The 21,625-nt window shown below is 39.6% G+C and overlaps 1 protein-coding gene and 1 pseudogene across 1 annotated transcript in view; one reads left to right on the forward strand and one right to left on the reverse strand.

The window, feature by feature from the left end:
- The window catches only part of LOC109393099 (elongation factor 1-alpha 1 pseudogene), a 14,704-nt pseudogene extending 8,778 nt beyond the window's left edge, over positions 1 to 5,926 (forward strand).
- Positions 5,927 to 10,600: 4,674 nt separating this feature from the next.
- SMAD1 (SMAD family member 1) overlaps positions 10,601 to 21,625 on the reverse strand; it is a 75,620-nt gene continuing 64,595 nt past the window's right edge. Inside the window, exons 4-6 of the mRNA XM_019662055.1 lie at positions 20,720 to 20,941; positions 15,037 to 15,293; positions 10,601 to 11,973 (exon numbers count right to left, since the gene is read on the reverse strand). Of these exons, the coding sequence (XP_019517600.1) occupies positions 11,830 to 11,973; positions 15,037 to 15,293; positions 20,720 to 20,941 (623 nt within the window). The 3' untranslated portion in view covers positions 10,601 to 11,829. The remainder of the gene's footprint in view (positions 11,974 to 15,036; positions 15,294 to 20,719; positions 20,942 to 21,625) is intronic.

Consider the following 21,625-nt stretch of genomic DNA (forward strand, 5'->3'; position numbering starts at 1 on the left):
AAAAAAACAAAAACAGAAAACAACAGCAATAACCGATGTACCAACGGTCGCCTCAGGGCAGCAAAATTAGGAAAGAGGAGAGCAGCGTCTACGACTGTTTTCAATTACAAGTCCTTCTATACTATTTGATTGTTAACGAATCATGTGCATGTTACATAAAAAATGTTGTTTCATAAAAAAATTTAAACAATTGTATTTGTAAATAAAAATCTTGAACAAAAACAAAGGGCCCTGTGAGATATGTAAAAGAGGAAAGTTACACAAAAGAGAGCACTGTAGGAATCATATTATTTACAGTGGGAATCCAGGATTACCATCCAGTCTTCTACTGCCCATGCCCTTAATGAAGTCCCCACAAGGTTGGTATTTGGGGGTCAACGTCCAGCATGGCCATGTACACAGCCAGCCTGGAGCCTAGGGAAGAATACTAGAGAACAAGTCAAGTATAATGTCATAACAAAACATCTCCCCTCTAATCGATATCCCATTGCCCGGCACCTTGGGCCATCTGCCGTTTGTCCACTCGCCCGTACAGTCAGCTCAGATGAAACAGAGGCTTGTACCCTGTGAAGGAACCTGGGGAGAGGGAACCATTTAGCCAGTGACCCCAGTTCTATTAGACTGTAACCACACACTGCAGGTGATTAAGGCTCTTGTTGGAACTGTCCCAGTTTTCACTTCCTCATCGCAATTTCCTGGCAGCCCTGCTCCAAGGCTAGATGAAATCTTGACTCTTGCCAGAAGCCATTCGCTGAATAAATGTTTGCATACATGAATGAATGATTAGAAGCTGGAGGAATAAGCTTCCAAGAGGGGCTTGGAGACAGCAGGACAGCAAGCAGGTAGCTTGGATGTCTTTGCAGGTGTGGGAGCAGGGTGGGGACCCAAGGAAGGTACTGTGCAGGAGAGGGGAGTGGAGGGCAGACAGCAGAGAGCTCCTTCTCTTCCTGTTTCTTTATGCTGTCACCTCTGAACTCTTGTTTCTCTCCTGCCGTGTGTTACTTTGCACCTGGCCTGGACTTTGGTGCCTCATTCAGGGCCCCCACCTCCTGCTCCTCTAGGTTCTGTTCTGCATTTGCCGTGTGCAAGCATGTGCTCCTCCCATGCACAATGCGAATGCTTTATTTCTCCATATTTACATAACGTTCCTGTCATTTTCCTTCTGGCCTTTCTTCCTCTGTACCAGCTAGTCTTTTTTAAGAATTCCTAGCGAGGAAGGACGGATCTCCACTCCCGCCACCTACCCTCTAAACTAGCACTCCCTTAATGATAGTGACATATCTCATTGCGCTTCTGCCCTTGGGAGCTTCTCCGTTCCTCCCATTCTTGGAGCTCTCCCTGCGAGACTTTTTCAGCAATCATTCCAAGCTTTAAGTAGAATCACCATAAGCAGTTGTGCAACTGGGAAAAAAACCTCCTGTTCTCCTTCGGTATTATTTAAAAGCCAAGAAAATGGATCCTCGATGACAGGTCATTCTTGTCACATTTGTTGGCAATCGCATCGAGGCAGTAGTAACTAAAGAGGGGCGCACTGGATAAACAGAAATACAGAACCTCTTCTCCAAACCTAAGAGCCCTGGTGCCTCTCTTGCGAAAATCATAAAAAATGGAATTGAAACAAGAATTTTCCAGGGAACTTCTGTCATTTCCTACAGGGAAAACAAAGTAACAAAATACACAGTCCCTTTAAAAGAGTTCAGTAGCTTGGCTCATGAATAAATAAAGCAAGTCATCATCATTTCAGAAACTAAGAACCTATGAAACTGCATTTTCAAAAGCTCCAACACAGTTCAGTAATTTTATTATAAAATTTGCATTATGACCCGTAGTACAAATTTCAAAGATTCTCCAAAGTGTGTGTGGGTGTGTGTGTGGGTGGGGGGGCGGTGAAAGAAAAATGAAAATATCAAATAGCACTTAATCATAGCACAGTTATATACATAATCTGGTGTTAAAAGGAGATCAAATGCAATAAGCATATTACTTACCTCTAGTTTTAAAGGGGTACCCTTTGATACTATATTTAACTTATCATGTAGGGGATACTGCCATCAGTTTAAGAAGCCTTTCTCAGGAAACTGCCAGAAACATCAGGCTTTCCTGATGAGATTATGAGATTGTACCATGGACAAGCAGTAGAAAGTTCCCTGGAGACTGGGTGCTAGACACAGCTGACGTGCTGTGAGGCCTGGGACAAAGCACCCAACTGCTCAGGCCTCAGTCTTCTAAGTACAAGGAGAGGGGTTGATACTGGGCTACATCTTAACCTTTTATTAGTCTCGATGGTTTTGAGAATTTAATAAAAGCTTTGGGCCAATCCACTCGCAGGGAAAACACACCTCAGTACATACACAAACCATTTTATGTGCAATTTCAGGAGCTTATCCGCCCACCCCTAATACCACACATGGGCCGTCTGAGGTCCTTCAAGCTCTCTCCTCTATGATTGTCTGCTGGGCCGTCTCAACGTAGATATGAACCAGGCTGGGCCACGTCCTTCACTCGTGGAAACCCCACTGTAGTGTTATGGTCTCAAATGCCCTCGAAAAATATTGTTGAATTTCATGTACGTAAATATTCACCTGCCTTCACGCATCTCCTGTGTTTGTACTGAACAATATTATGGAGAGGCGGAACCTACGAATTTCAAAGAAAGAAAGTTCAGATCTCACAGTTTGACTCAGAGTGTGCTTTCCATGTGGAAAAAGTGAATCGTGTTAAACTCTGAAAGGATAAAAATCATACTTAAAATAGCAGTTTCTGGGATACCCGTTTATTTCAGCAAGAAGAGTTATGAAGCTTTAGGTGAATTCACTCTTTCATTTATTTATTTTTTACTTATTTATTTAGCTGAGCCATCACTGACACCTGTTAGCAGCTCAGTGGCAGCTCAGCTCAGGCCGTGAATCGAACCGGTGACTCTGTTGCTCAGAGCTTACACTCTTGAGTGAGCTCTTAACCAACTGAGCCACTTGGCCGGCCCCACCCTTGACTTAAACAAGCATTTACTGAGTGCCTATTATATTCCAAGCCAGTGGGTAGCACTGGGGATCCTAAGATAAATGAGATACAATCCTGTAATCAAACAGCAGCGAGCGGCGTGGAAGAATATGATGAGAAAAATTGACTAGAAATGTTTATGGCTGAAGTGGGGGTAGGTGGAGAGTGCTATGGGAACATAATGGAGGGGACACCCAACACTACCTGAGACAGACATCAGGAGGCCACACAGAAAAGGTGATGCCTCAAATATTTTTGATGGTGAGTTAGAATTTTCTGGGCAGCAGGAGGACCTCTCAGAAAGGGGCTATGTAAGGGCAGGTGGTTGTCATGGGTACGGATGACAAGTTTTCCAGTGTGACTGGAGCCCAGGGCCTGTGTGGGCACACGCTAGAAGGCGAGAGGAGCCAGGCTATCTCCACATGCTCTGCAGAGAGATGGCATTTTATTGATCTCAGTATTACACATCATATACGGTGATAAGGACTTCCTGAGGGATTTTCATCAGGTTAGAGAGGCAACACTAATATTTCAGAAAGAGGGTGCAGAGAGGATGGCTTGGAGGTGAGGGAGGCTGGAGGCAGGTTAAGTAACAGTTTTTACACACGTCTCTCTTTGTATGCTCGCTTGATAAAAGTTTGATTTGCCTAAGCCCTATGTTCATATGCCAGTTTTTTGATGTGGATAATTTGCTTTTTAGTAATCAACATTTCCTGGGAGTCATCTGACCTTATAGTCATCCATTATGATTTTATCTTTAACCCCAGTTTGATCAAGATATCGCTTATATATTCGTTTATGTCCCTCCCCAACACATGCCCACAAATATATTCTAACTAAGGAATACCACACCTATTTAGAAAGAAGAGCTTGTCGAACATTGTGAACGTGACTTTTTCAGTGAGCACTGATTTGCAGGCTCTGAAATGGTGAGTATGGGCACCATGGAGGCAAGCATATTGGTTCAAATGTCTAAACATTTTATTTCATAATGCAAAACTTTATAGTTTTATATGTTCTAGAATGTTTGCACATGACCACCAACGTGCTTTACCTGGCCTCACCTTTACCATTCTTTCACGCCGTGGATGGGAGAATGGAGGAGGACCTTGGAGCAGAGAAGGGCAGCAGCAGAGCCTGAGGGCCTCCAACACCATGACACGAGGCACTCAAGTAATTATTCCATTAAGAGAAACGCCCAAGGTTTTACATTCATTTTAATGGGAATATTTAATGATTGATGACACCGGTTTTGGTTTATGAACAAAAATTTTGGAACTAATTATACTCATTTATCAAAGCATGAGGATGTACTTTTTCATGAATTTCAAATTATTTCCCAATGCATGAAGGATGATTATCATAACAATCTTACGATACAAAAGTAGTAATTAATGTTTGGATTAAGGGCAAGCTGCATAATGTTCTCATGAAAAACTACGACAAAGTCCATTCATCAGTATTTATTGGTCACCTACAGAACAGGCCCTGAGCTTTTTCAGTTTAAAAACCTCAGGCCGGCCGAGTGGCTCAGTTGGTTAAGAGCTCACTTAAGAGTGTGAGCTCTGAGCAACAGCGTCCCCGGTTTGATTCACAGCCCGAGCTGAGCTGCTGCTGAGCTGCCAACAGGTGGCAGGATGGCTCAGCTAAAAAAAAATAAAAATAAAAAAATAAAAATCTCTTATATCTTCTAAGGGAACTTCAGAGGCTCCATTTTCTGAATTTTAAAAATCTTTCTTTTTCACAGCTTTATTGAGATAGAACTTTCATACCCTACAACTTGAATGTTTTTGAATTTGAGGGCAGTTAACAGTGAATTTTCAAATAGACACATATAAATTAAAAAAATAAATCATCCTGCCAGCTTAACCAGACATAATAATGGCACCTACTGTTTATTGGGCATCAGCTCAGGTGACAGGTATGACAAGTAGCACTTTATATAATAGTTCTTAATCTTCACAACACACCTGAAGAATACAGCTCCCATTTTGCAGAGAGAAAGGCCAGCTTCAGAGGACTGGAGAACTTCACAGAGATCACTGGGGAGGGGAGCTCAGGGGCCAGGATTGGACGCAGGTCTCTGACTCAAAGCCTTTCTCTCCCTGACTTAATCCTGCTGCCCGTCTCCTGAAAGACAGAAGCTAGAGTCTGGAATATATAGAGAAACCCTCCACCCATTTTAAAGACAGATCGATGTCACAACCCATTGGCCATGGTGTTGCCATGGTTCAAATTCTAAAGCATTTTACTATCACAGGGGGATTAGCTTCAGAGACATTTCTTAGAGGTGTTTCATGCCTTATGTTTCAGTATAATAGAATTACATATCCGACAAAGGTTACATTGGCTTTTCTTGTCTCCTTCCTCTCAAAAGGACCTATGCTAATTGAAGTTTCTAAATATATTTAAGCAAGGGCTGGGGTGGAGTAGGAAAATTGGTAGGGACGTGAGTTAATGGATTTTACTAGATACAAATGAGTTATTAATATATGATGACTGGTAACGGTAGAGTCTGCTGTGTATTTAGGCAGACACCCAGGGCAGAGTGGCTGCCAGGTCACCCAGTTAGGAACCATGAACTTCCAGAAGTAGCACAGGAGCTTTTGATGTCCTGACCAGAGGAGAGGAAATTACACTACCAAAATAAATCCTTCCCTACAAAGGGATAAACAAGAATTTAGAATGGAATTACACAGAAAGACAATAGCTCACGTTGTGGGGAAGGCATACACTGGACGTGAATTTCCAGTGTGGTGTCCTTTTAGCAGATGAAGTAGAAATGCATATGAAAGAAAGAACTGAAGAGGAGCTTGAACCCTTGGGGGTTAGCGGCACCCTAAGACTGGCACTGGGAGTTCCTGTCGGGGAGATCAGGTGTGGCCAACATCTAAGGGAGAATAACCTGGGATGGAACCAGGAATAAAGAAATTATGTTACTATTGGAAATCACGAGGGTAAGAGATGTTTTAACAGGCAGCTAGTCTATAAATTAGGGGTGGCTTAGGGAGGGATGTAAATGAAAATCAATATTCATTTCAGGAGTGCAGCATAGTGGTTAGACATTTATATAACTTACCAAGTGACCCCTCCAATAAGTCCAGTACCCACCTGGCACTATACATGGTTATTACACTATTACTGACTATACTCCCTAGGCTGTATTTTCCATTCCCGTGACTATTTTGTAACTGCCAGTATGGACATTATTCCTGACATGGAAAGATCTGGGGAAGCAACCAGCCATAACCTGAAATACGAGAAGACTCTCGGGAGGCGAGGAACTCTGTCCAGCGTGCTTCGCCAACCTCCTTTCCCTTCTCCTCTGTTTCCTTTTTTCTTGAGCTCCTGCTTTAACTGTATCACAAACGCTACGTACTGAGCTTAGAAATTCTTCAGAAATCCTTCCAAAACCTCAGGTATATGGAATCTTTAAGAGACACAAATGACATAATACTAATGTGTATGAAAAACACAGAGCTCTGATATGATAGCGGGCTTCTGCCAAGCGCTGGGAGAAGGAAGCTCTTCACCTTTCAAATTGCTCCTTTCCTGATTCCAGGATAAACCGATGGATGTCCCTGATTCTCTCTGGCTTTCTTTTCCCCGTGTCTTCCTTTTCAGAGCCACGTTCTTCTGGATTCTTGATGGTTTCATTTTTTCTTCACCACTATGTCCCCGCTCCTTCCTGGCTCTAATTCCACTGTAACCTTTCAGTGTCTCCTACATCACCCTAAATGACTCCAATGTCCATGCGACTAGACCATATCACTCATTCATTCATTCATTCATTCATTCTTTATGGAGGGCCTACTATGGGCCAAGCACTATCTGGTGACACGATAAGCAAAACCACTTAACTCCTCTCAGCCTACTTCTTGGTTCCTTGATTGTTCTCTCCAGTGATTTTTGCAACTCTACACCATATCAGCCTCCTTCAGGAAGGGCTTTGGTTCAGGATTTACTGAGGACTTTGAGATGCTGCCTTCTCGAATTCCTCTGAGTGAGGTAACGAGAGAAGGCTGGGGTCACCACACTGTATGTGCTCTTTGCCCTCAGCTCAGCTGCCCTGCAGCCCCCGTTCGGCTTCTTGTGTCTAGTCGGCTTCTCAGCCTGGACCACAGGGGCCATCGTTCCGACGATGCTCATTTATGCCCTAGAACTTGCCCAGGACTGCAGTGTCAATCCTCAACTCCAGGGATTTTACCACATTCTTTTCCTATAATCCGGTCCCCACATTCCAGAGCCTATATATAACCCTGCAGGTTGGCTCTACGTCACGGCCACACCACCCAACGTCAGCTGTGCCCTCCACAAGTGCTCTCCACAATGCTTGCGCTAACTGCTAGTTGACACCTCTCTTCACAGCAACTGCTTTGGCCTTTCTGTTCTTCAGCCCAGCTTTAGTCCCCTTTTCGCGGACCTCATCACAGAGGCAGACATCATACACGCATGTCACAGTTTTTTGTTCTAATGCAGACTTCCTTCACAGCTACTACTCTCTCCAGCCACCATCTTCAGTTTTCCATCTCCTTCCCCTCACCAATAAACTTTTCTAGGATGAAATGCCGTTTGCCTCCACGTTTTCAGTCCCAACTCTCAAACCCTCACAATTTGGCTTTATGCACCACCCCAAAACACTTCTATGGTTGCTAAACACTTCTTGATGGCCAAACGTAAACCTTTTCTATCTTCTCAATCCTGTCAAGCCCTCGTTGCTGAAACTCTCCTCTTGGCCTCTCTGATTTCTTTCCTTCTTTCTTAGCTCTTCTCTGCTCCTTATGTGTATGCCTCACTGTCTGTTCTCTCCTGGAACCCTGGTTTCTCCCCAGGTAATCTCAACCATTTCTAGGTTGAGATCTCTAGGAGCTAAAATCCTAGGAGTTAGGGGGAGGGGAGGAGAATGTACATTCTATATTCCGTAGTATAACGTACGCAAGCTCTGTATTGACCTGGCCCCTTCCTACCTCTCCATTCTTTCATTTACCTTGGCTAGTTGCCTTACACGCCAGCTACAAGGCATTCCCATTCCCAAACGTGCCAGGCTCTCCCACTCTGTCCCTTCTGCCTAGTACACACCTTCCCCTCTCCGTCCCTTGCCTGTAAAATTCCTAGTGAGCACACCATCTTCTCTGAGAAGTCTTCCCTTACTCTTCCGGTCCAGTTTATGTTCCCTTCTGTACCCTTGCTGTCACTGCACTGTCATTGTCTATTCACTCGTCTGCCTTTCTCACAAGAGTGCAGGCTCCTTGAGGGTGGGGCCGAGGACCTGTTCACTTTTATCACCCGGCACAGAGGCTGGCACAGGACTGGTGACAATACCTGCTTAACAAACAGAACTAGTAAGACTAACCCTTAGACCCGAAATTCCTACAGCATGCTGACTATCTCTATGACAAGTTGTCATAATTACCTAGTTCAAGGGCAAACTAATTTATCAAGGGTTTGTACAGGTGACTTTTAATTTCTTTTTGTTTTTCTTGGACTTTAAACATCTTTTGTGAACAAGTAAATTCTCTATAGAAATGAGCTAAATGGGGTCATCTCTTGAGATAAGCTTATTGCCCCTATATTACAGATAAGGAATGGGTGCAGCCAAGTTAAGAAACTTGCTGGCGGTCACACACTACCAACTGATGCAATGAGGAGTGCTAAGCTCCAGGGCACTCTTTTTCTAAGCATCCCAGCTAGCTGTCTCTTAGAGGCAGAAAATACGTCTACTATGAGACAGTTCGCGTTGTTTTGCTTTGTTGGAACTAGCTTCTTTACTAGTAATCAAACAAATAGTTGCTTTCACATTTTCATTCCTTTGATTGAAAACTTCCAAGAAACTTAACAGCTTCCTATGGCTGATGACAATGGTTTTGCCCAAGATTTTACCAAAAATACAAATAGATGCACACGAGCAAAGTTATGCATGGGGCTGCAAAGTCTGAGGCTGCCAATCCTGTAGGCTTCAATCTCCTGATGATGCTGCGGTTTCTTCCTGGGCTAGACCTCCGAGCTACCAGTGCTGCTACACACAACTATCAGCTTGCATGACTGTCCTGTCAGGCAGCCACGGGAACTTGGGGGAAAACTGACATTCACTAGGAAAAGGGTGAGAAACCCTGACCTGACCTCTTTAATTTCATACAATTTCCAGTTACACCTCATTGTTGAAGCCCAATAGTTTTAATTTATTAATCTTCATTTATTATATCCCACCAATCACCATCATCAGCCCAGGACACCTGTGCCAGAAATGGTTTAGCAGGTAAGTGGGAAAACAGTACGAGGGAGGGTTCAAGAAAACAGTGACCCGTCCCCTCGAGCTTTGCCCGCCCAGAGCTCTGCTGCTCCCGGCAGCCAGAACCGAGGGGTAGAGCAGCCCTCGGCAGCCCAGGTGGGGAGCAGGCGGCTGTGCCCGTCCCGGGGCCGGGCAAGGCACAGATACTGCGTGGAGCCGCCTGGAGGGTTCCCAGGGGCAGGCCGGGCCAGATAACGACTTTGCGCTAAAAAAACCCCAAAAACAAAAAAAAACAGAAAACAGTGACCCTTATACTTTATACGGCAATTATGTTACCAAGGTATTTTCACAGAGATGTTTCTTCCAATAGATCTCACCTCAACTCTGTGATAAGGGCATATCATCTCCATTTTACAGAAGAGACAACAGAGGTTCACAGAAGCTGAGTGATTCAGCAAAGACACGCATGAATTTGTGTTATAACATAGGCCTTCTATCCAGGTTTTCTCCATTTGCACCATGATGTTTTTGGAGATAGCAAGGTGCAGTAGACATTTCTGCTTGGTCATAATTTGGTGACTAAAGGGGGTTGGTAAATGACTCTTGAAAGAAGTATAAAAATGGAAAGGAGAAAGAGTGGCATCTATTTGGCCAGGGAAGGATCTAAATCTCCTCAAATCTGCGTCTGTAATGGGCAAACTTTGTTTTGGGGGTGGGGTACGGAGTGGATGGAAGTGGGTTTGGACAGAGGATGGGATCACTCCAGGCCGAGTAGACTGTAAAAGTATAATAAGTCCTCACTTAAGTTTCTGCAACTGTAAGTGAAATGTTGTAAATGAAACCAATTTTACCATAGCCTAGTTGATATAAATAAGGGTTAAGTTCTTGTGGCATTTCATCAACATTATAACAAACAAAACTACATTATTAGAGAGCCTGCTGTAATCATTTTGTCTTGTTGCAGTTTAGTTCTCCTCCCCCGACCCCCAATATTACATCCTTTCACATTCACCCTTGCATCCCAACTGAAGTTTAGAAATTGGGGGTACTTTGGGTTGACTGAATGGTACCCACCAATAATTGCTGCTGGTGTAATTCCTCACATTACAAAGTTTATATATTTACATCAGGAATTCCGGAGTTTGCTAGTTCGTTCTTTCTTAAATTTTAAAGTTCCACATGTCTCCTCCTTTCTGATTAAATAGTGAGTCTGTTCTCTTCACGATTCAGTCTCCCTGTCTCTGTGTTTGTAATTTAGTTTGTTACGTTTGGCAAAGAGTATTTGAGAAAAATCTCTCAAGAGAGTAGTGAATCTTATGGATCGTAAAATCTAACGTGTGAAGAAAGGAAACAACAAATTTTTAATCAAAGTAAGCAATAATGACAGGTTTATTTAAAATTTCCAGTAGAGAAAACCCACTAGTTTTGGAATAAAAGTACTCAATGTACGAGAGCATAAGTGAATATAAAAGATTAGCAGAAGAAAAATAAAACCAAACAGAGTACAAAAAAATTTAAAAAGTCTGAAATGGATTTAAACAAGGATGTTCTTGAAACCCTCCAAATATTTAACAGAGTTACTAGGTTTGGCAAACAATTCACTTGAAAATTAAAGCCTATTTTTTTACTGTAAACTCCATAAAAACTGCTTATTAAAATTCAAGCACTCCATACAACTGATATTGAAACATATAGGCAGTCAATTTCAGAATAGCAGGAATTATTCATTTGCTCTCACAGTTATATGAATTAACCAGCTGCATAACTGCTTTTTGGAGCGAATGAGATAGAAGATGCAAAAAAAAAAAAAAAAAAGTAAGATAAAATCTCTAAAAAATTGAAACACAGCAAAATTCAGACATCAGTTTGTTTCTTTAAAACAGCAAACTGAATTTTTACAGTATATTCTACATCTGCAGTTGTCATTTCCCGTACCCCCCACCCCCTCAAATACTCCTAAATCCACTAGTCTAATTAATTCTTAACTTCCAAATATTCTGTACAGATATATTTAGCAAAGAGCATATGCCTAACATTATTCTGACAGCAGTATGGTTAGCATACAATTTTAGAAAGATTATTATGTATATCATCAAGATTAACCGTTACTTAAAAAAACAAACAAACAAAAACCATTACTAAACAAATAGTTTTAAAATATTATGAAAACCCATGAACAGAAGACTCAACACGGGCTCTAGACCTGAAAAAAAACACACACTTCAGAAAGACTATTAATGCTAAACTTCTGCCAAACGATGACCTTAAAGTGCCAAACACAAAAGAATCTCTTAGGACCGTTTTTTCCAACAGATAATTTGTCCCTGGCTTGGCCATCTCTCCTTTAACTATACACAAAGTCCTGCTAAATGTAGGCGTTGTAGGTGATTTTACGATAGAATGTTAGAATGTAAACTAAACAGGTTCTTGATATCAACAGTATGTTACCAAGGTTTTTTAAATTTCTGAATCCAACAGTTGGTCACAGAAGTCAAGTATTATCAAGGCTTCTTTGTCAGTTCTCAGTCGTGTCTGACTCATCCATCCTTCAAGTACATGCAAGGCTCAATAGTTTGCAAGAGGCAGAAGCCTGGGGCCATTTAAGACACAGAAGAAATAGGATTGTGAGGTGAACCCATCTGAGTAAGAACTTTATCCAGCCACTGGAGGGGGCCATGCAGATGGATCTCAATCCAGCAGGGGGTGCTAGTAACATCTTGGCGGTGGTATTCTGCTCCCCAACCCTAGAAACAACAAATTGGAGGTCATTCAACTTGCTTAACTCAGTGGTTAGAACTTATTAAGGAAAAAGACTTCACATCATCAGACACTTAAAGATATGGGTGCTTTCCACGCACAAACGAACACACAGTTTGGCAGGCAATTTCAGAGTGTGTTCACAGATTCCTTAAATTCATCTATGGACTCTGGATTAAGAGGTACTGGTCTTGGGGAAGGAATGTTTTCAAATACATGACAAGGCTGTTTTAATAAGGACAGTTTTAAACTTTCATTTTCATTGCCCATTATGTTACTGATAGTATTGTAATAAATATTATTAAATTCTCATTTTATCCTCAAGAAAATAAAGAAAAAGGTATGTTAGACAAACTGACATGCTGTTTCTTCCCTATGCAGCCACTGAAGGTCCTCCTATCAACACAGATTTCTTGAGCTTTTAATCTCTAAGCAAAACTGGCAGAAGCACAAAAAGCTAATATTGACAGCTATTCGTTGCCTTGAATCAACAGATTCCATTATTCATTTGTACAAGAAGGTAGCTTGCCAGATGTCTTCAGAATTATTGAATTAAGACACTAAGTTTGCAAAGAAGAAAAGTCACTATGCGAAAGAGAAAAGTAATTTTGCTACTGCAAAGATCAGTAACTCATTGGTGTAGTGGACAATGGAATATGAAGTTCTGATAAACCCTTGTTTCATGAGGAGTATCAGAGAAGACTGGGTTCTATTTCTTTGAAGGCGGGGATCAGGTTTTATTTATCTTTGATCTCCAACATCTAGCACAGTGATTGGCACAAAGCAGAAACTCTACAGAAATACTTGCTCAGCTGATCTGACATGGGACTTTTCAGAGTTTACTGTGCAAATAATTGATAAAATATGTATTTTATGTTAAAGTCCAAAAATGGTCATCTTGCAAATAGCACAAGATATTAGTCAAATGTTCTGTACCATTTCTCTAAGATGCTAACTGTGAGAGGGCAAAGTATCCAGGCCTTACGATAATACAGAACAATGCTGTACAGGGTGCAAATGTCTTGTTGCTAATGTATGATAAGCAGCTACCCTTTATCATGTCATCACAAGTTTCAAAATAAGCTTCGTTTATCCTTAACTCTTCATTCCAGCACTTACCACATTATAATTAAACACATATTAGGCCATAAGCATCTTGAAGCTAGAGACTTTAGGTGCTTTTTCACCTTTGTGTTAATTCTCTGGAATAGTACTAAAAGTATTTGCTGAATGAAATCTAATACATTTTTAATGCATACCTTGTGCTATAAACACTTATTAGTGTAAAGGTTGTTTTTACTTGTGTAAAAGTAAATAATAAAAATGTGTACAAGTAAAATAATTAAGATTGGGTAATCAATATGAAATGAGTTTGAGGAGAAAGCTAATTGAGCAGTAAGAGTCATAAATCCTTCTAGAGTGGTCCTTCAATAATAAAAAACTCATCAAGGGGCCTTAGTAGTGACTGTCACAGTTCTCGACTCCATCCACCCATTTTAAAGATAAGGACCACGAGGGCCAGAAAAGAATCCTCATGCCTTAACCGCACAGTTCAAATGGCACACAGAGTGAGAACCTGGATCTCTTAGTCTTTCTTCCACATCAATAAAAACAGCACACAAAAAGCAATGCTGGCAAGTCACTGCCCTCATTTTAAAAGCCATTTTAGCCAAAATGCTAAGTAAAAATTAAATGTAAATGTTAACAAAGGATGAGAAAGGTCTCTGTAGTCTCATAGGTGCAAAACATACAAGTAAACCTCTTCAAAAGGCAAAAAACCCCTCTTTTAATACTAAAAAGGTGTGAGGCTCAGCTATGAGGCATCGTAGAATTATGTTTCGAGAAAACAAACACGAGAATACACTGAAAATCTGCTAATATGATTCAAAGAAGTAAGGGTAAAAAAAGATATTTAGGGAAAGATACCTTTGATCTAAAGGATGATTAACAAGTCAGGTTCCAAAATTGCCCTCTGTAATAAATACATTACAAAACAGGTTTAACAACAAGTTAGGTGAGCTTCTGAAGAGAGGACATGAAAGCTGGTTGCCTCACCCAAATATATAATTAATTTTGTTTCTCAAGGTAACAGAGGATAAAATTTATCTTTGAGAATTCAGAGGTAAGTCTCTCACTAGAATAAGTTACTGACTCATGAAATCTAATCAGACATTTTAATTTTTTTACATTTTGATGGCATCCTAAATTTTTTTTTATTTCCTAGAGGCATAAGAGGAGGCAACAAAGAGATCAGTTACTGAGAGCGATGTCTGTAACCTTCTCCTCCTCAAACCTTACAAGACCATCTTAGAGCTAACGGCATCTATTTATCTTTGGGCAAAGGCCTATTTAACTTTTGAATTGTAAGAAAATCATGAGGTTTATAGGAACCACTAAAAAAACAAAACAAAACAAAAACCCCGACCAATCAAAAATAAATCCCATGTGATGAACTATTTTTACAAAAAGATCACTTGCTTCTTGTTGAAACAAAAACAAGAGGTGTTACCATCACAAAAGTATGAAAAACACAGAATGAAAAGAAAAGGAAGGGGGTGTGTGTTTATTGAACTGATTTCCAAAGACAATCATACATTTAAACGATATACGTTAAGTATAGATCATAACATACTGTAATGGTATTACAATAGCTAAAATAGTGCTATTCGAATAAGGTTATTAAAGCCTACTACTATTGACACTTAACACAAACATATTTTGTGTTATTTCGATGATACAATAAGTACTTACTTAATGTTTTTCAACTTTACATGAAATGACATATAATGAAACCAATTTCACCACAGGCGAATTGATAGAAACAAGAGTTAAGTCCCTGTGGTATCTCATCAATGTCATAACAAAATTATGTTGAATGAAATGATGTTATTCGAGGACCTGCTGTATTCACCTAATAACTTGTTTAAGTTTAAACATGCCTAGATAATAAGTGTGCTTCTATGGACAAGTATCAAGAGGAAACAGATTGACATATTGGGAGAAAGCACAGGTGTGTTAAACCCCAACCAGGGGAGTCAGAGCTCACTCACCTTCACAAAGCTCATGCGTATAGTACACATTTTTGTGAGCTCGTAGACGGTCTCAAAGCCGTGGTTCACAGACTGTGCCAGTAACTGAGCAAATTCTTGGTTATTAAAAATTTTCAAACTGCACCCACTCGGGATCTTGCAAACAGTAGTAGGATGAAATCCGTGATGGTAGTTGCAGTTCCGACTTTGCACAAAGATGCTACTATCGCTGAGGCACTCGGCATATACCTCCCCTCCAACATAATAAAGATGGACTCCTATAGGAAGACAAAGCATAGAATGAGCCATTCTCGGTTTCTGCAGGGGAAAAGCATCTGTGTAGCTTCAGTGTATGAATTTACATGGATTTAAACTTTGGCTAATTAGATAAATATTCTCCAACTCTTGCACAACCGTGAAAATCTTAGCTAACTGTATTAGTCAATACAATGTCCATATGTCAACATGCGTGTCTAGGTCTCTAGGAAGTAATATAGCAAAGTCTCTTAAAAATCCGTAACAAACTGCAGCAATTTCATTTAGATAAGCATTTAATGCCCTATTTGGCCCTGGATTGAAAGCATATTCTCACTTGGAAAACAGAGCACAGGAAAGCTGGCCTTTATTATGGGCTCCTGCAAGTATTCATACCATAGTTCTCTGGCATTTACTTTGCAGCTAAGCTGTTTGAACATTTTTAGGGTAGGAGAAGGGAGGATCGAACAAAGTAAAAGAGCTAGCAAACCACACGTGGAGGAAGTACTGCTGCGAGCTGTAAGATGTAAGGTCCAGAGGAAAAAAAAAAACTAGAAAAATTACTCATACTGTGTGGAATCTGATCTCACTGAACTACCATCTGCTCCAAACTTCTTCCTGTGAGAGCTAGAGTGCCAGGAGTGTAGGAAATTGATCTTACCCAGACTTTAAATAAAGGAAAGGGGGGAGAAAACCATTCTGGCAAGGCCCCACACCACTAAGGGCGATTACTTTATTACAGGCCACCCAGCAAACACGGTCACATCCCATGTGGCTTTAAACAATCTACCTTGCAGGGAACTATGGCATGGCTTAGGCAACGCTAACACCACCGTCTCCTACAAAATATCAGGTATTGTGTTTATATGCACACATGATGCCTAAGATTTCTGTAACAAATAGCTGCTGGAGCAGAAGCCCATTTTTCTGTCTCACGTAGAGAAAACAATTTAAGAGTGTGTGTTGTGTGTTTTGTTTTTTACTTTTTCTCTCAATCGTAAAAATGAGAAAATGTTAGAAAATCTATAAAGTAAAACAAAATATAAAGGAGAGAATATTTTCACCCCTTTGTGACCTAGAAGGAAGAACTGTTAACAGTTTGATACACTGTATTCGGTTTTTAGTATCATTAAACTTTCTTTGCAAACATTTAAAGTATCTCCTACTACCATTTATTTAAGGATACTCCCATTACTGGACCAGTGTGTTCACACTAATTTTCTGCAATTATAACAATGCCATGATAAATGTGTCTGGATCATTTTGATAATATCCTTAGAAGAGATTCCTGGAAGTTAAATCATTGGATCGAAGGCTCTTGATTCACTTTGCCAAATGGCTTTCCAGAATGTGTATTATCAATTTACGCCCTCACCAGTAGCGTATGAGTACCTCTCTCATATCATTCATGCCAGTATTGAGTCTGAATTTAAAACAAAAACAAAATTTCCCTATTTTAAAGCTGAAAAACAATACTGTTTTAATTTGCACATGAGGTTGGATATGACTTCATGTTTATTAGCCATCTATGCTTCTCTTATGAATTTACTGTTCATATTTCTTGCCTATTTATCCAAGTGGGGTTCCAGTATTATATTTTTAAGAATTTTTTTTATGATCTGCACATGTGGGAAAGATATAAATAATTTCTTATTTATTTCCTCATTAGTCCTTTGTCTTTTAATTTTGTTCATGGTATTTTTTTTAAACCTATATAAGTTTGAAATCTTTTGTTAGTCAAATCTCTTATGATCTTTTCTACTGTTTTTTTTATGCTTAGAAAATTTCTACCTCTCTGATCAAATATATTTTCTAGCTTTATGATAGCTTGCCTTTTCAAAAACATTCAACTCAATCTATTTGCATATATGGAATGACGTCAGGGTTTCAACCCCCGGCCTCACCCAAAAGCTAACTTTGTTATTGCAGGACCATAACTGATTTGTTATGCTTCACTTACCATACATTAAATTTTTAAATACAGTATAGTCTGAGCTTAATTTATTCTACTGTTTTGTCTACACACTGATTTAATTGTAGTTTCACAATGTTTTATTAACTTTAACATCAAGAATATTTTCTTCATTCTCCCATTAAAAAAATGTAGCTATTTTCACTTGTTTATGTTCAGAATACATTTTCCAACTTTCAAAAAACATCACATTGTGATTCTGACATGGATTGTTTTAAATTATAAATTAAATTAGGAAGAATGAATATCCTCAAAATGTTCTTACAATACTAGGTTTTCTCTTTAAGAAACACAGACTGCATATTTATTTACTCAAATTTTTTTTCTCTCAGTAAAATTTGGTTTTCTTTTTATAAACCTCACATATTGCTGGTTCCAATTATTTCCCCCAAAATTATGTTTTCTGTTGCTACTGGGAATGTAATTTTCCCCTCCAGTATATTTTCTAACTGGTTATTGCCAGATTAAAGGAAACTGATGAATAATTTCTAAAAATAGGTTCTTTAGAGGTTTCTAGATAAAAAATCATATCACTTGAATTGACACAATGACCATAAGTAATATGGACAGGGGAGAAGGAGGAAAGGCACTCATAAACTTCTGATACAAGTGGAAATTAATAAAAGCCTCCTGGAAAGTAATTTGGCCAAATACATCAAATCTGACCTACTAATTTCACTTGAATCTATCCAAAGAATATTAGCAACCAATTAATCATATCATCTGCAAATAACGATCATTTTGGTTTATTTACATTATTTGTAATTCTACGTTTGAGTAAACTACTCAACGCATGTGGAAGAATTTTAAATAACAGTATTCCCAGAATTCTTATTTCCTTTCTAATTTTAATAGGAATGTTCCAGAGCACAATGGCTTTTTACTTCTTCGGGGCAATGGTCAACGTGAGAACTTAGTGAAAAAAATGTCCCTCTGTCCCAATGTATGCAAAACTGTGTTTATCTACAATTTCAGGGGTTTACAGACCATAGAAAGATATCTATGTTATGAACCTAAGCATTTCATCATTAAATGTGTAGTTTAGGGTTTTTTTTTCCCCGTTCTTAATCATATTAAGGAACTATCTATGAATTCCTGTTGTTTTTTTGTTCAGGATTAAATGTTATACTTTATCTCAAATGTATTTTAAGTGTCTATTAACCTTTTAATTTGGTCCACTGTTGTAAATTTTATAGTAGGTCATTTTTAAAAACACATGCTTTGGAAATAACTTCAAACTTACAGAAACAGAACAAACAACAAAGAAAAATAGAACAAGGAACACCCACATAACCATCATCCAGATGCATCTACTGTGGCGATTTACTCCACATGCTTTATCATTTGTAGCCCTCTCCCCCTTACTCTTCCACACACACCCTCATATACACATACATACATACATATATGCATATATACACCTCCATGTTCACATATGCACACACATATATATTCTAACAAAGGATTATTTTAGATTGATATATACAGGGGGTGCCAAAAAAATGTATACACACTTTAAGAAAGAAAAAAAACTGTATTAAAATTGTAATACTCAATATATACTGATTACAAAAGATGAATACAAGTCATGTGCATGCATTTTTTTGGCACCCCCGGTATGTAACATCTTCCTGAACCAGTTCATCATGGCCCATTACCCCTAAATACTGAGGTGTGCATTTCCTAATAGGGGTATTCTCTTACACAGCCACAGTATATCAGCAATGCCAGTACATTTAACATTGATATAAACACTTTAATCTACCACTCATACTCTAATTTTACCTGTTGATCCAATAACGGCCTTTGTAGTATTTTTCCCCCTGTCTGTTACAGGATCATGTCCAGGGTCAGGTTATAACATAGAGCTGTTCTATTTCTTTAGTCTCTATTAATTTGGTGTAATCTCACATCTTTGTCTTTTGACCTTGATATGTTGGGAGAATACAGTCCATCTTCACTTTTTAACAAAATGTTCCTTATTTTGGATTTGTTTTTAGTTCCCTGATGATTAGATTTAGATTTGCATTCTCAGCTGCAATTCTGCACAGGCGATGTTATTTCCTTCTCAGGGTACCACGTCTGGAGGTCTCTGACATCCATCTGTCTCCCACCAGTGATGACAGTTTTGATCTCTCAGTCAAGATGTTGTTCAGTTTCTCCACTGTATAATTACTGATTTTTACTCTCCCTTGAAACTAATAGGCAGCCCGTGAGGAAACACTTTAAGGTCATTCAAATATCCTGATTTTCATTAAAAAAATTCTCTCTATATTTAGTATCCATTAATGATTTCTGCCTGCTGGCTACGAAATGACTTTCCAACGCCAGCACTCACTCTACATTTATCAATCATCCTTCCCTATTTATTTATTTATGGCATGGACTTACGAATAACTATTGTTTTTCACTGGTTTAAAAGTCATTACTGTACTTTAATTCAGGTGCTCAAATTATCCTAGAGATGGCTAGTGAAAGCCCCTCCAAGTGGGCTCCTGTGACATGCCCCATCCTTTTCCTAAGCCTTTTTTTACTTCCTGACCCTGATATAACAAAATGTTCCAAGCTCATCTTGTGCCTACCTGTCCCAGCCCTAGAGTCAGCCCTGGTTCCTCTTAGCGGGAAATGGTGCTAGAGATGATAATCTGAGCGCTAGATATACTTATTGCTACTGGGTATCTTTGCCTCTTGGCCCTTTCAGCAGACAGATCAGAAACTATCTGCATGATAGACACTTCAGCATATGCACATACATACACATGAGATCATAAACATGCATGTACACATACATACACATTAAAGTCATGATTTCACACTGATACCTCCGCAGGGTTTATTTTTTGCCCTTCTCCACACTTATACATCTATTATTTCACAGTGAAAACCTTATTTCACAGGCTCCAAACAATACTACACATTTAGTCATTTGCTTAATCTTATACTACAATCTAAAAGTTTCAGAACTGATTCATTCATACTGCTACTAAATAATCAAGTCTACTAAAAACAGGGTTCGTTTGCAATCACTCTACCCTACCTGCCTCAGACTGAGGATATATAGCTAAATACTACATTGATAAGTTGTTTTGGGTTAATTCTTTCTCCCCCCCCCCCAGGGAGTTATGCTATTCATCTAAAATACATTAGGTTTACTTGTTTTAATTTGCTTTTAGTTTTAGGCTGTAAGCAATTTTTTAACAGCAATTCTATTCTGTAGCAAGAGATAGGATAGACTAGTGTTCCCAAACAGCAAATCACCATCTCAGCTAATTACTACCAATTATTACGAGTGGTAGACCACAAAAATCACTGATTGGAAGGTGAACTTCCTGATAATGCAAACTGGGAAAATATTTACAAACTGCGGCAGGTACGTACTGTCTAGCAGTGTTTGCTACACTAGTTTGCTACAGGAAAGCCTAAGCAGTTCTGGGGAACAGGGACACAACAGACAAAGACGTCAAAGTGAAAACTCACCTTTTCCGATGTGCCGCCTAGTGTTTTCAATAGTGGAATTCCGATTAACATTGGATAGCAGCCCAAGACAGAAACGGTTCTTATTGTTGGAAGGATCAGTGAAGCCATCCACCAACACACTTGTGGAGGAGGCATGGAACGCTTCACCCACACGGTTATTGAGCTCGTAGTAGACAATAGAGCACCAGTGTTTGGGTTCCTCATAAGCAACCGCCTGAACATCTGTAAGAAAGAAAAGCTAATGGTCAACCACAGTCCATGCCAAGGGCTCTCAAACACTGAAGCTGTGTCGCACAGCTGGTTCAGGATCATGGAATGAAGATATGGAAAAGCCATTGCTATTACAATATATAGACAGTTTATCTATGATGTCTGAAGCAGGTACTGCTTACTATGTGTGACATTCTCCTTTCACTGGAAAATATTCTCCGATCACTGTCAGATAACCGAAATGCCAGCTAAGCAGGCATACCCACAGCATATGCTGAACATGCACAATATGCTACTTGCTCTGTAATATGGAAACTACCTCCACTACAGACCCTGGCTCACCATCTAAAGAAATGCAACAAGTGGTAAGTGAAGTGAAAAAAACAAGGAAGGGGGAGGGGAATAAGAGAGGAGAGGAAACATGCCAAAGGTGCTGGCAAAAGAAGGAATTACTTTCTACAAAGCCTTAGTGTGCCTGTGCTTTTTCAAAGCACTGAAAATCAGTTTCTAATTATTGATAAGAAGTGACTTTACTTCACATGAAGTTGCCAATAACTACCACAGCTCAGGCTCTGCTCCAGTCCTCAGACGCAGGAAGAAACCTTGCCAGCTGGCTATTCTTACGGAATGAATCATATCTTTCTCATCCAGATTTCATGCTAACTTCCTTATATTTGCTTTAAGTCATGCAGAGCA

The sequence above is a fragment of the Hipposideros armiger genome, unplaced genomic scaffold (genome assembly GCF_001890085.2).
Source record: "Hipposideros armiger isolate ML-2016 unplaced genomic scaffold, ASM189008v1 scaffold_364, whole genome shotgun sequence".
NCBI lineage: Eukaryota > Metazoa > Chordata > Mammalia > Chiroptera > Hipposideridae > Hipposideros > Hipposideros armiger.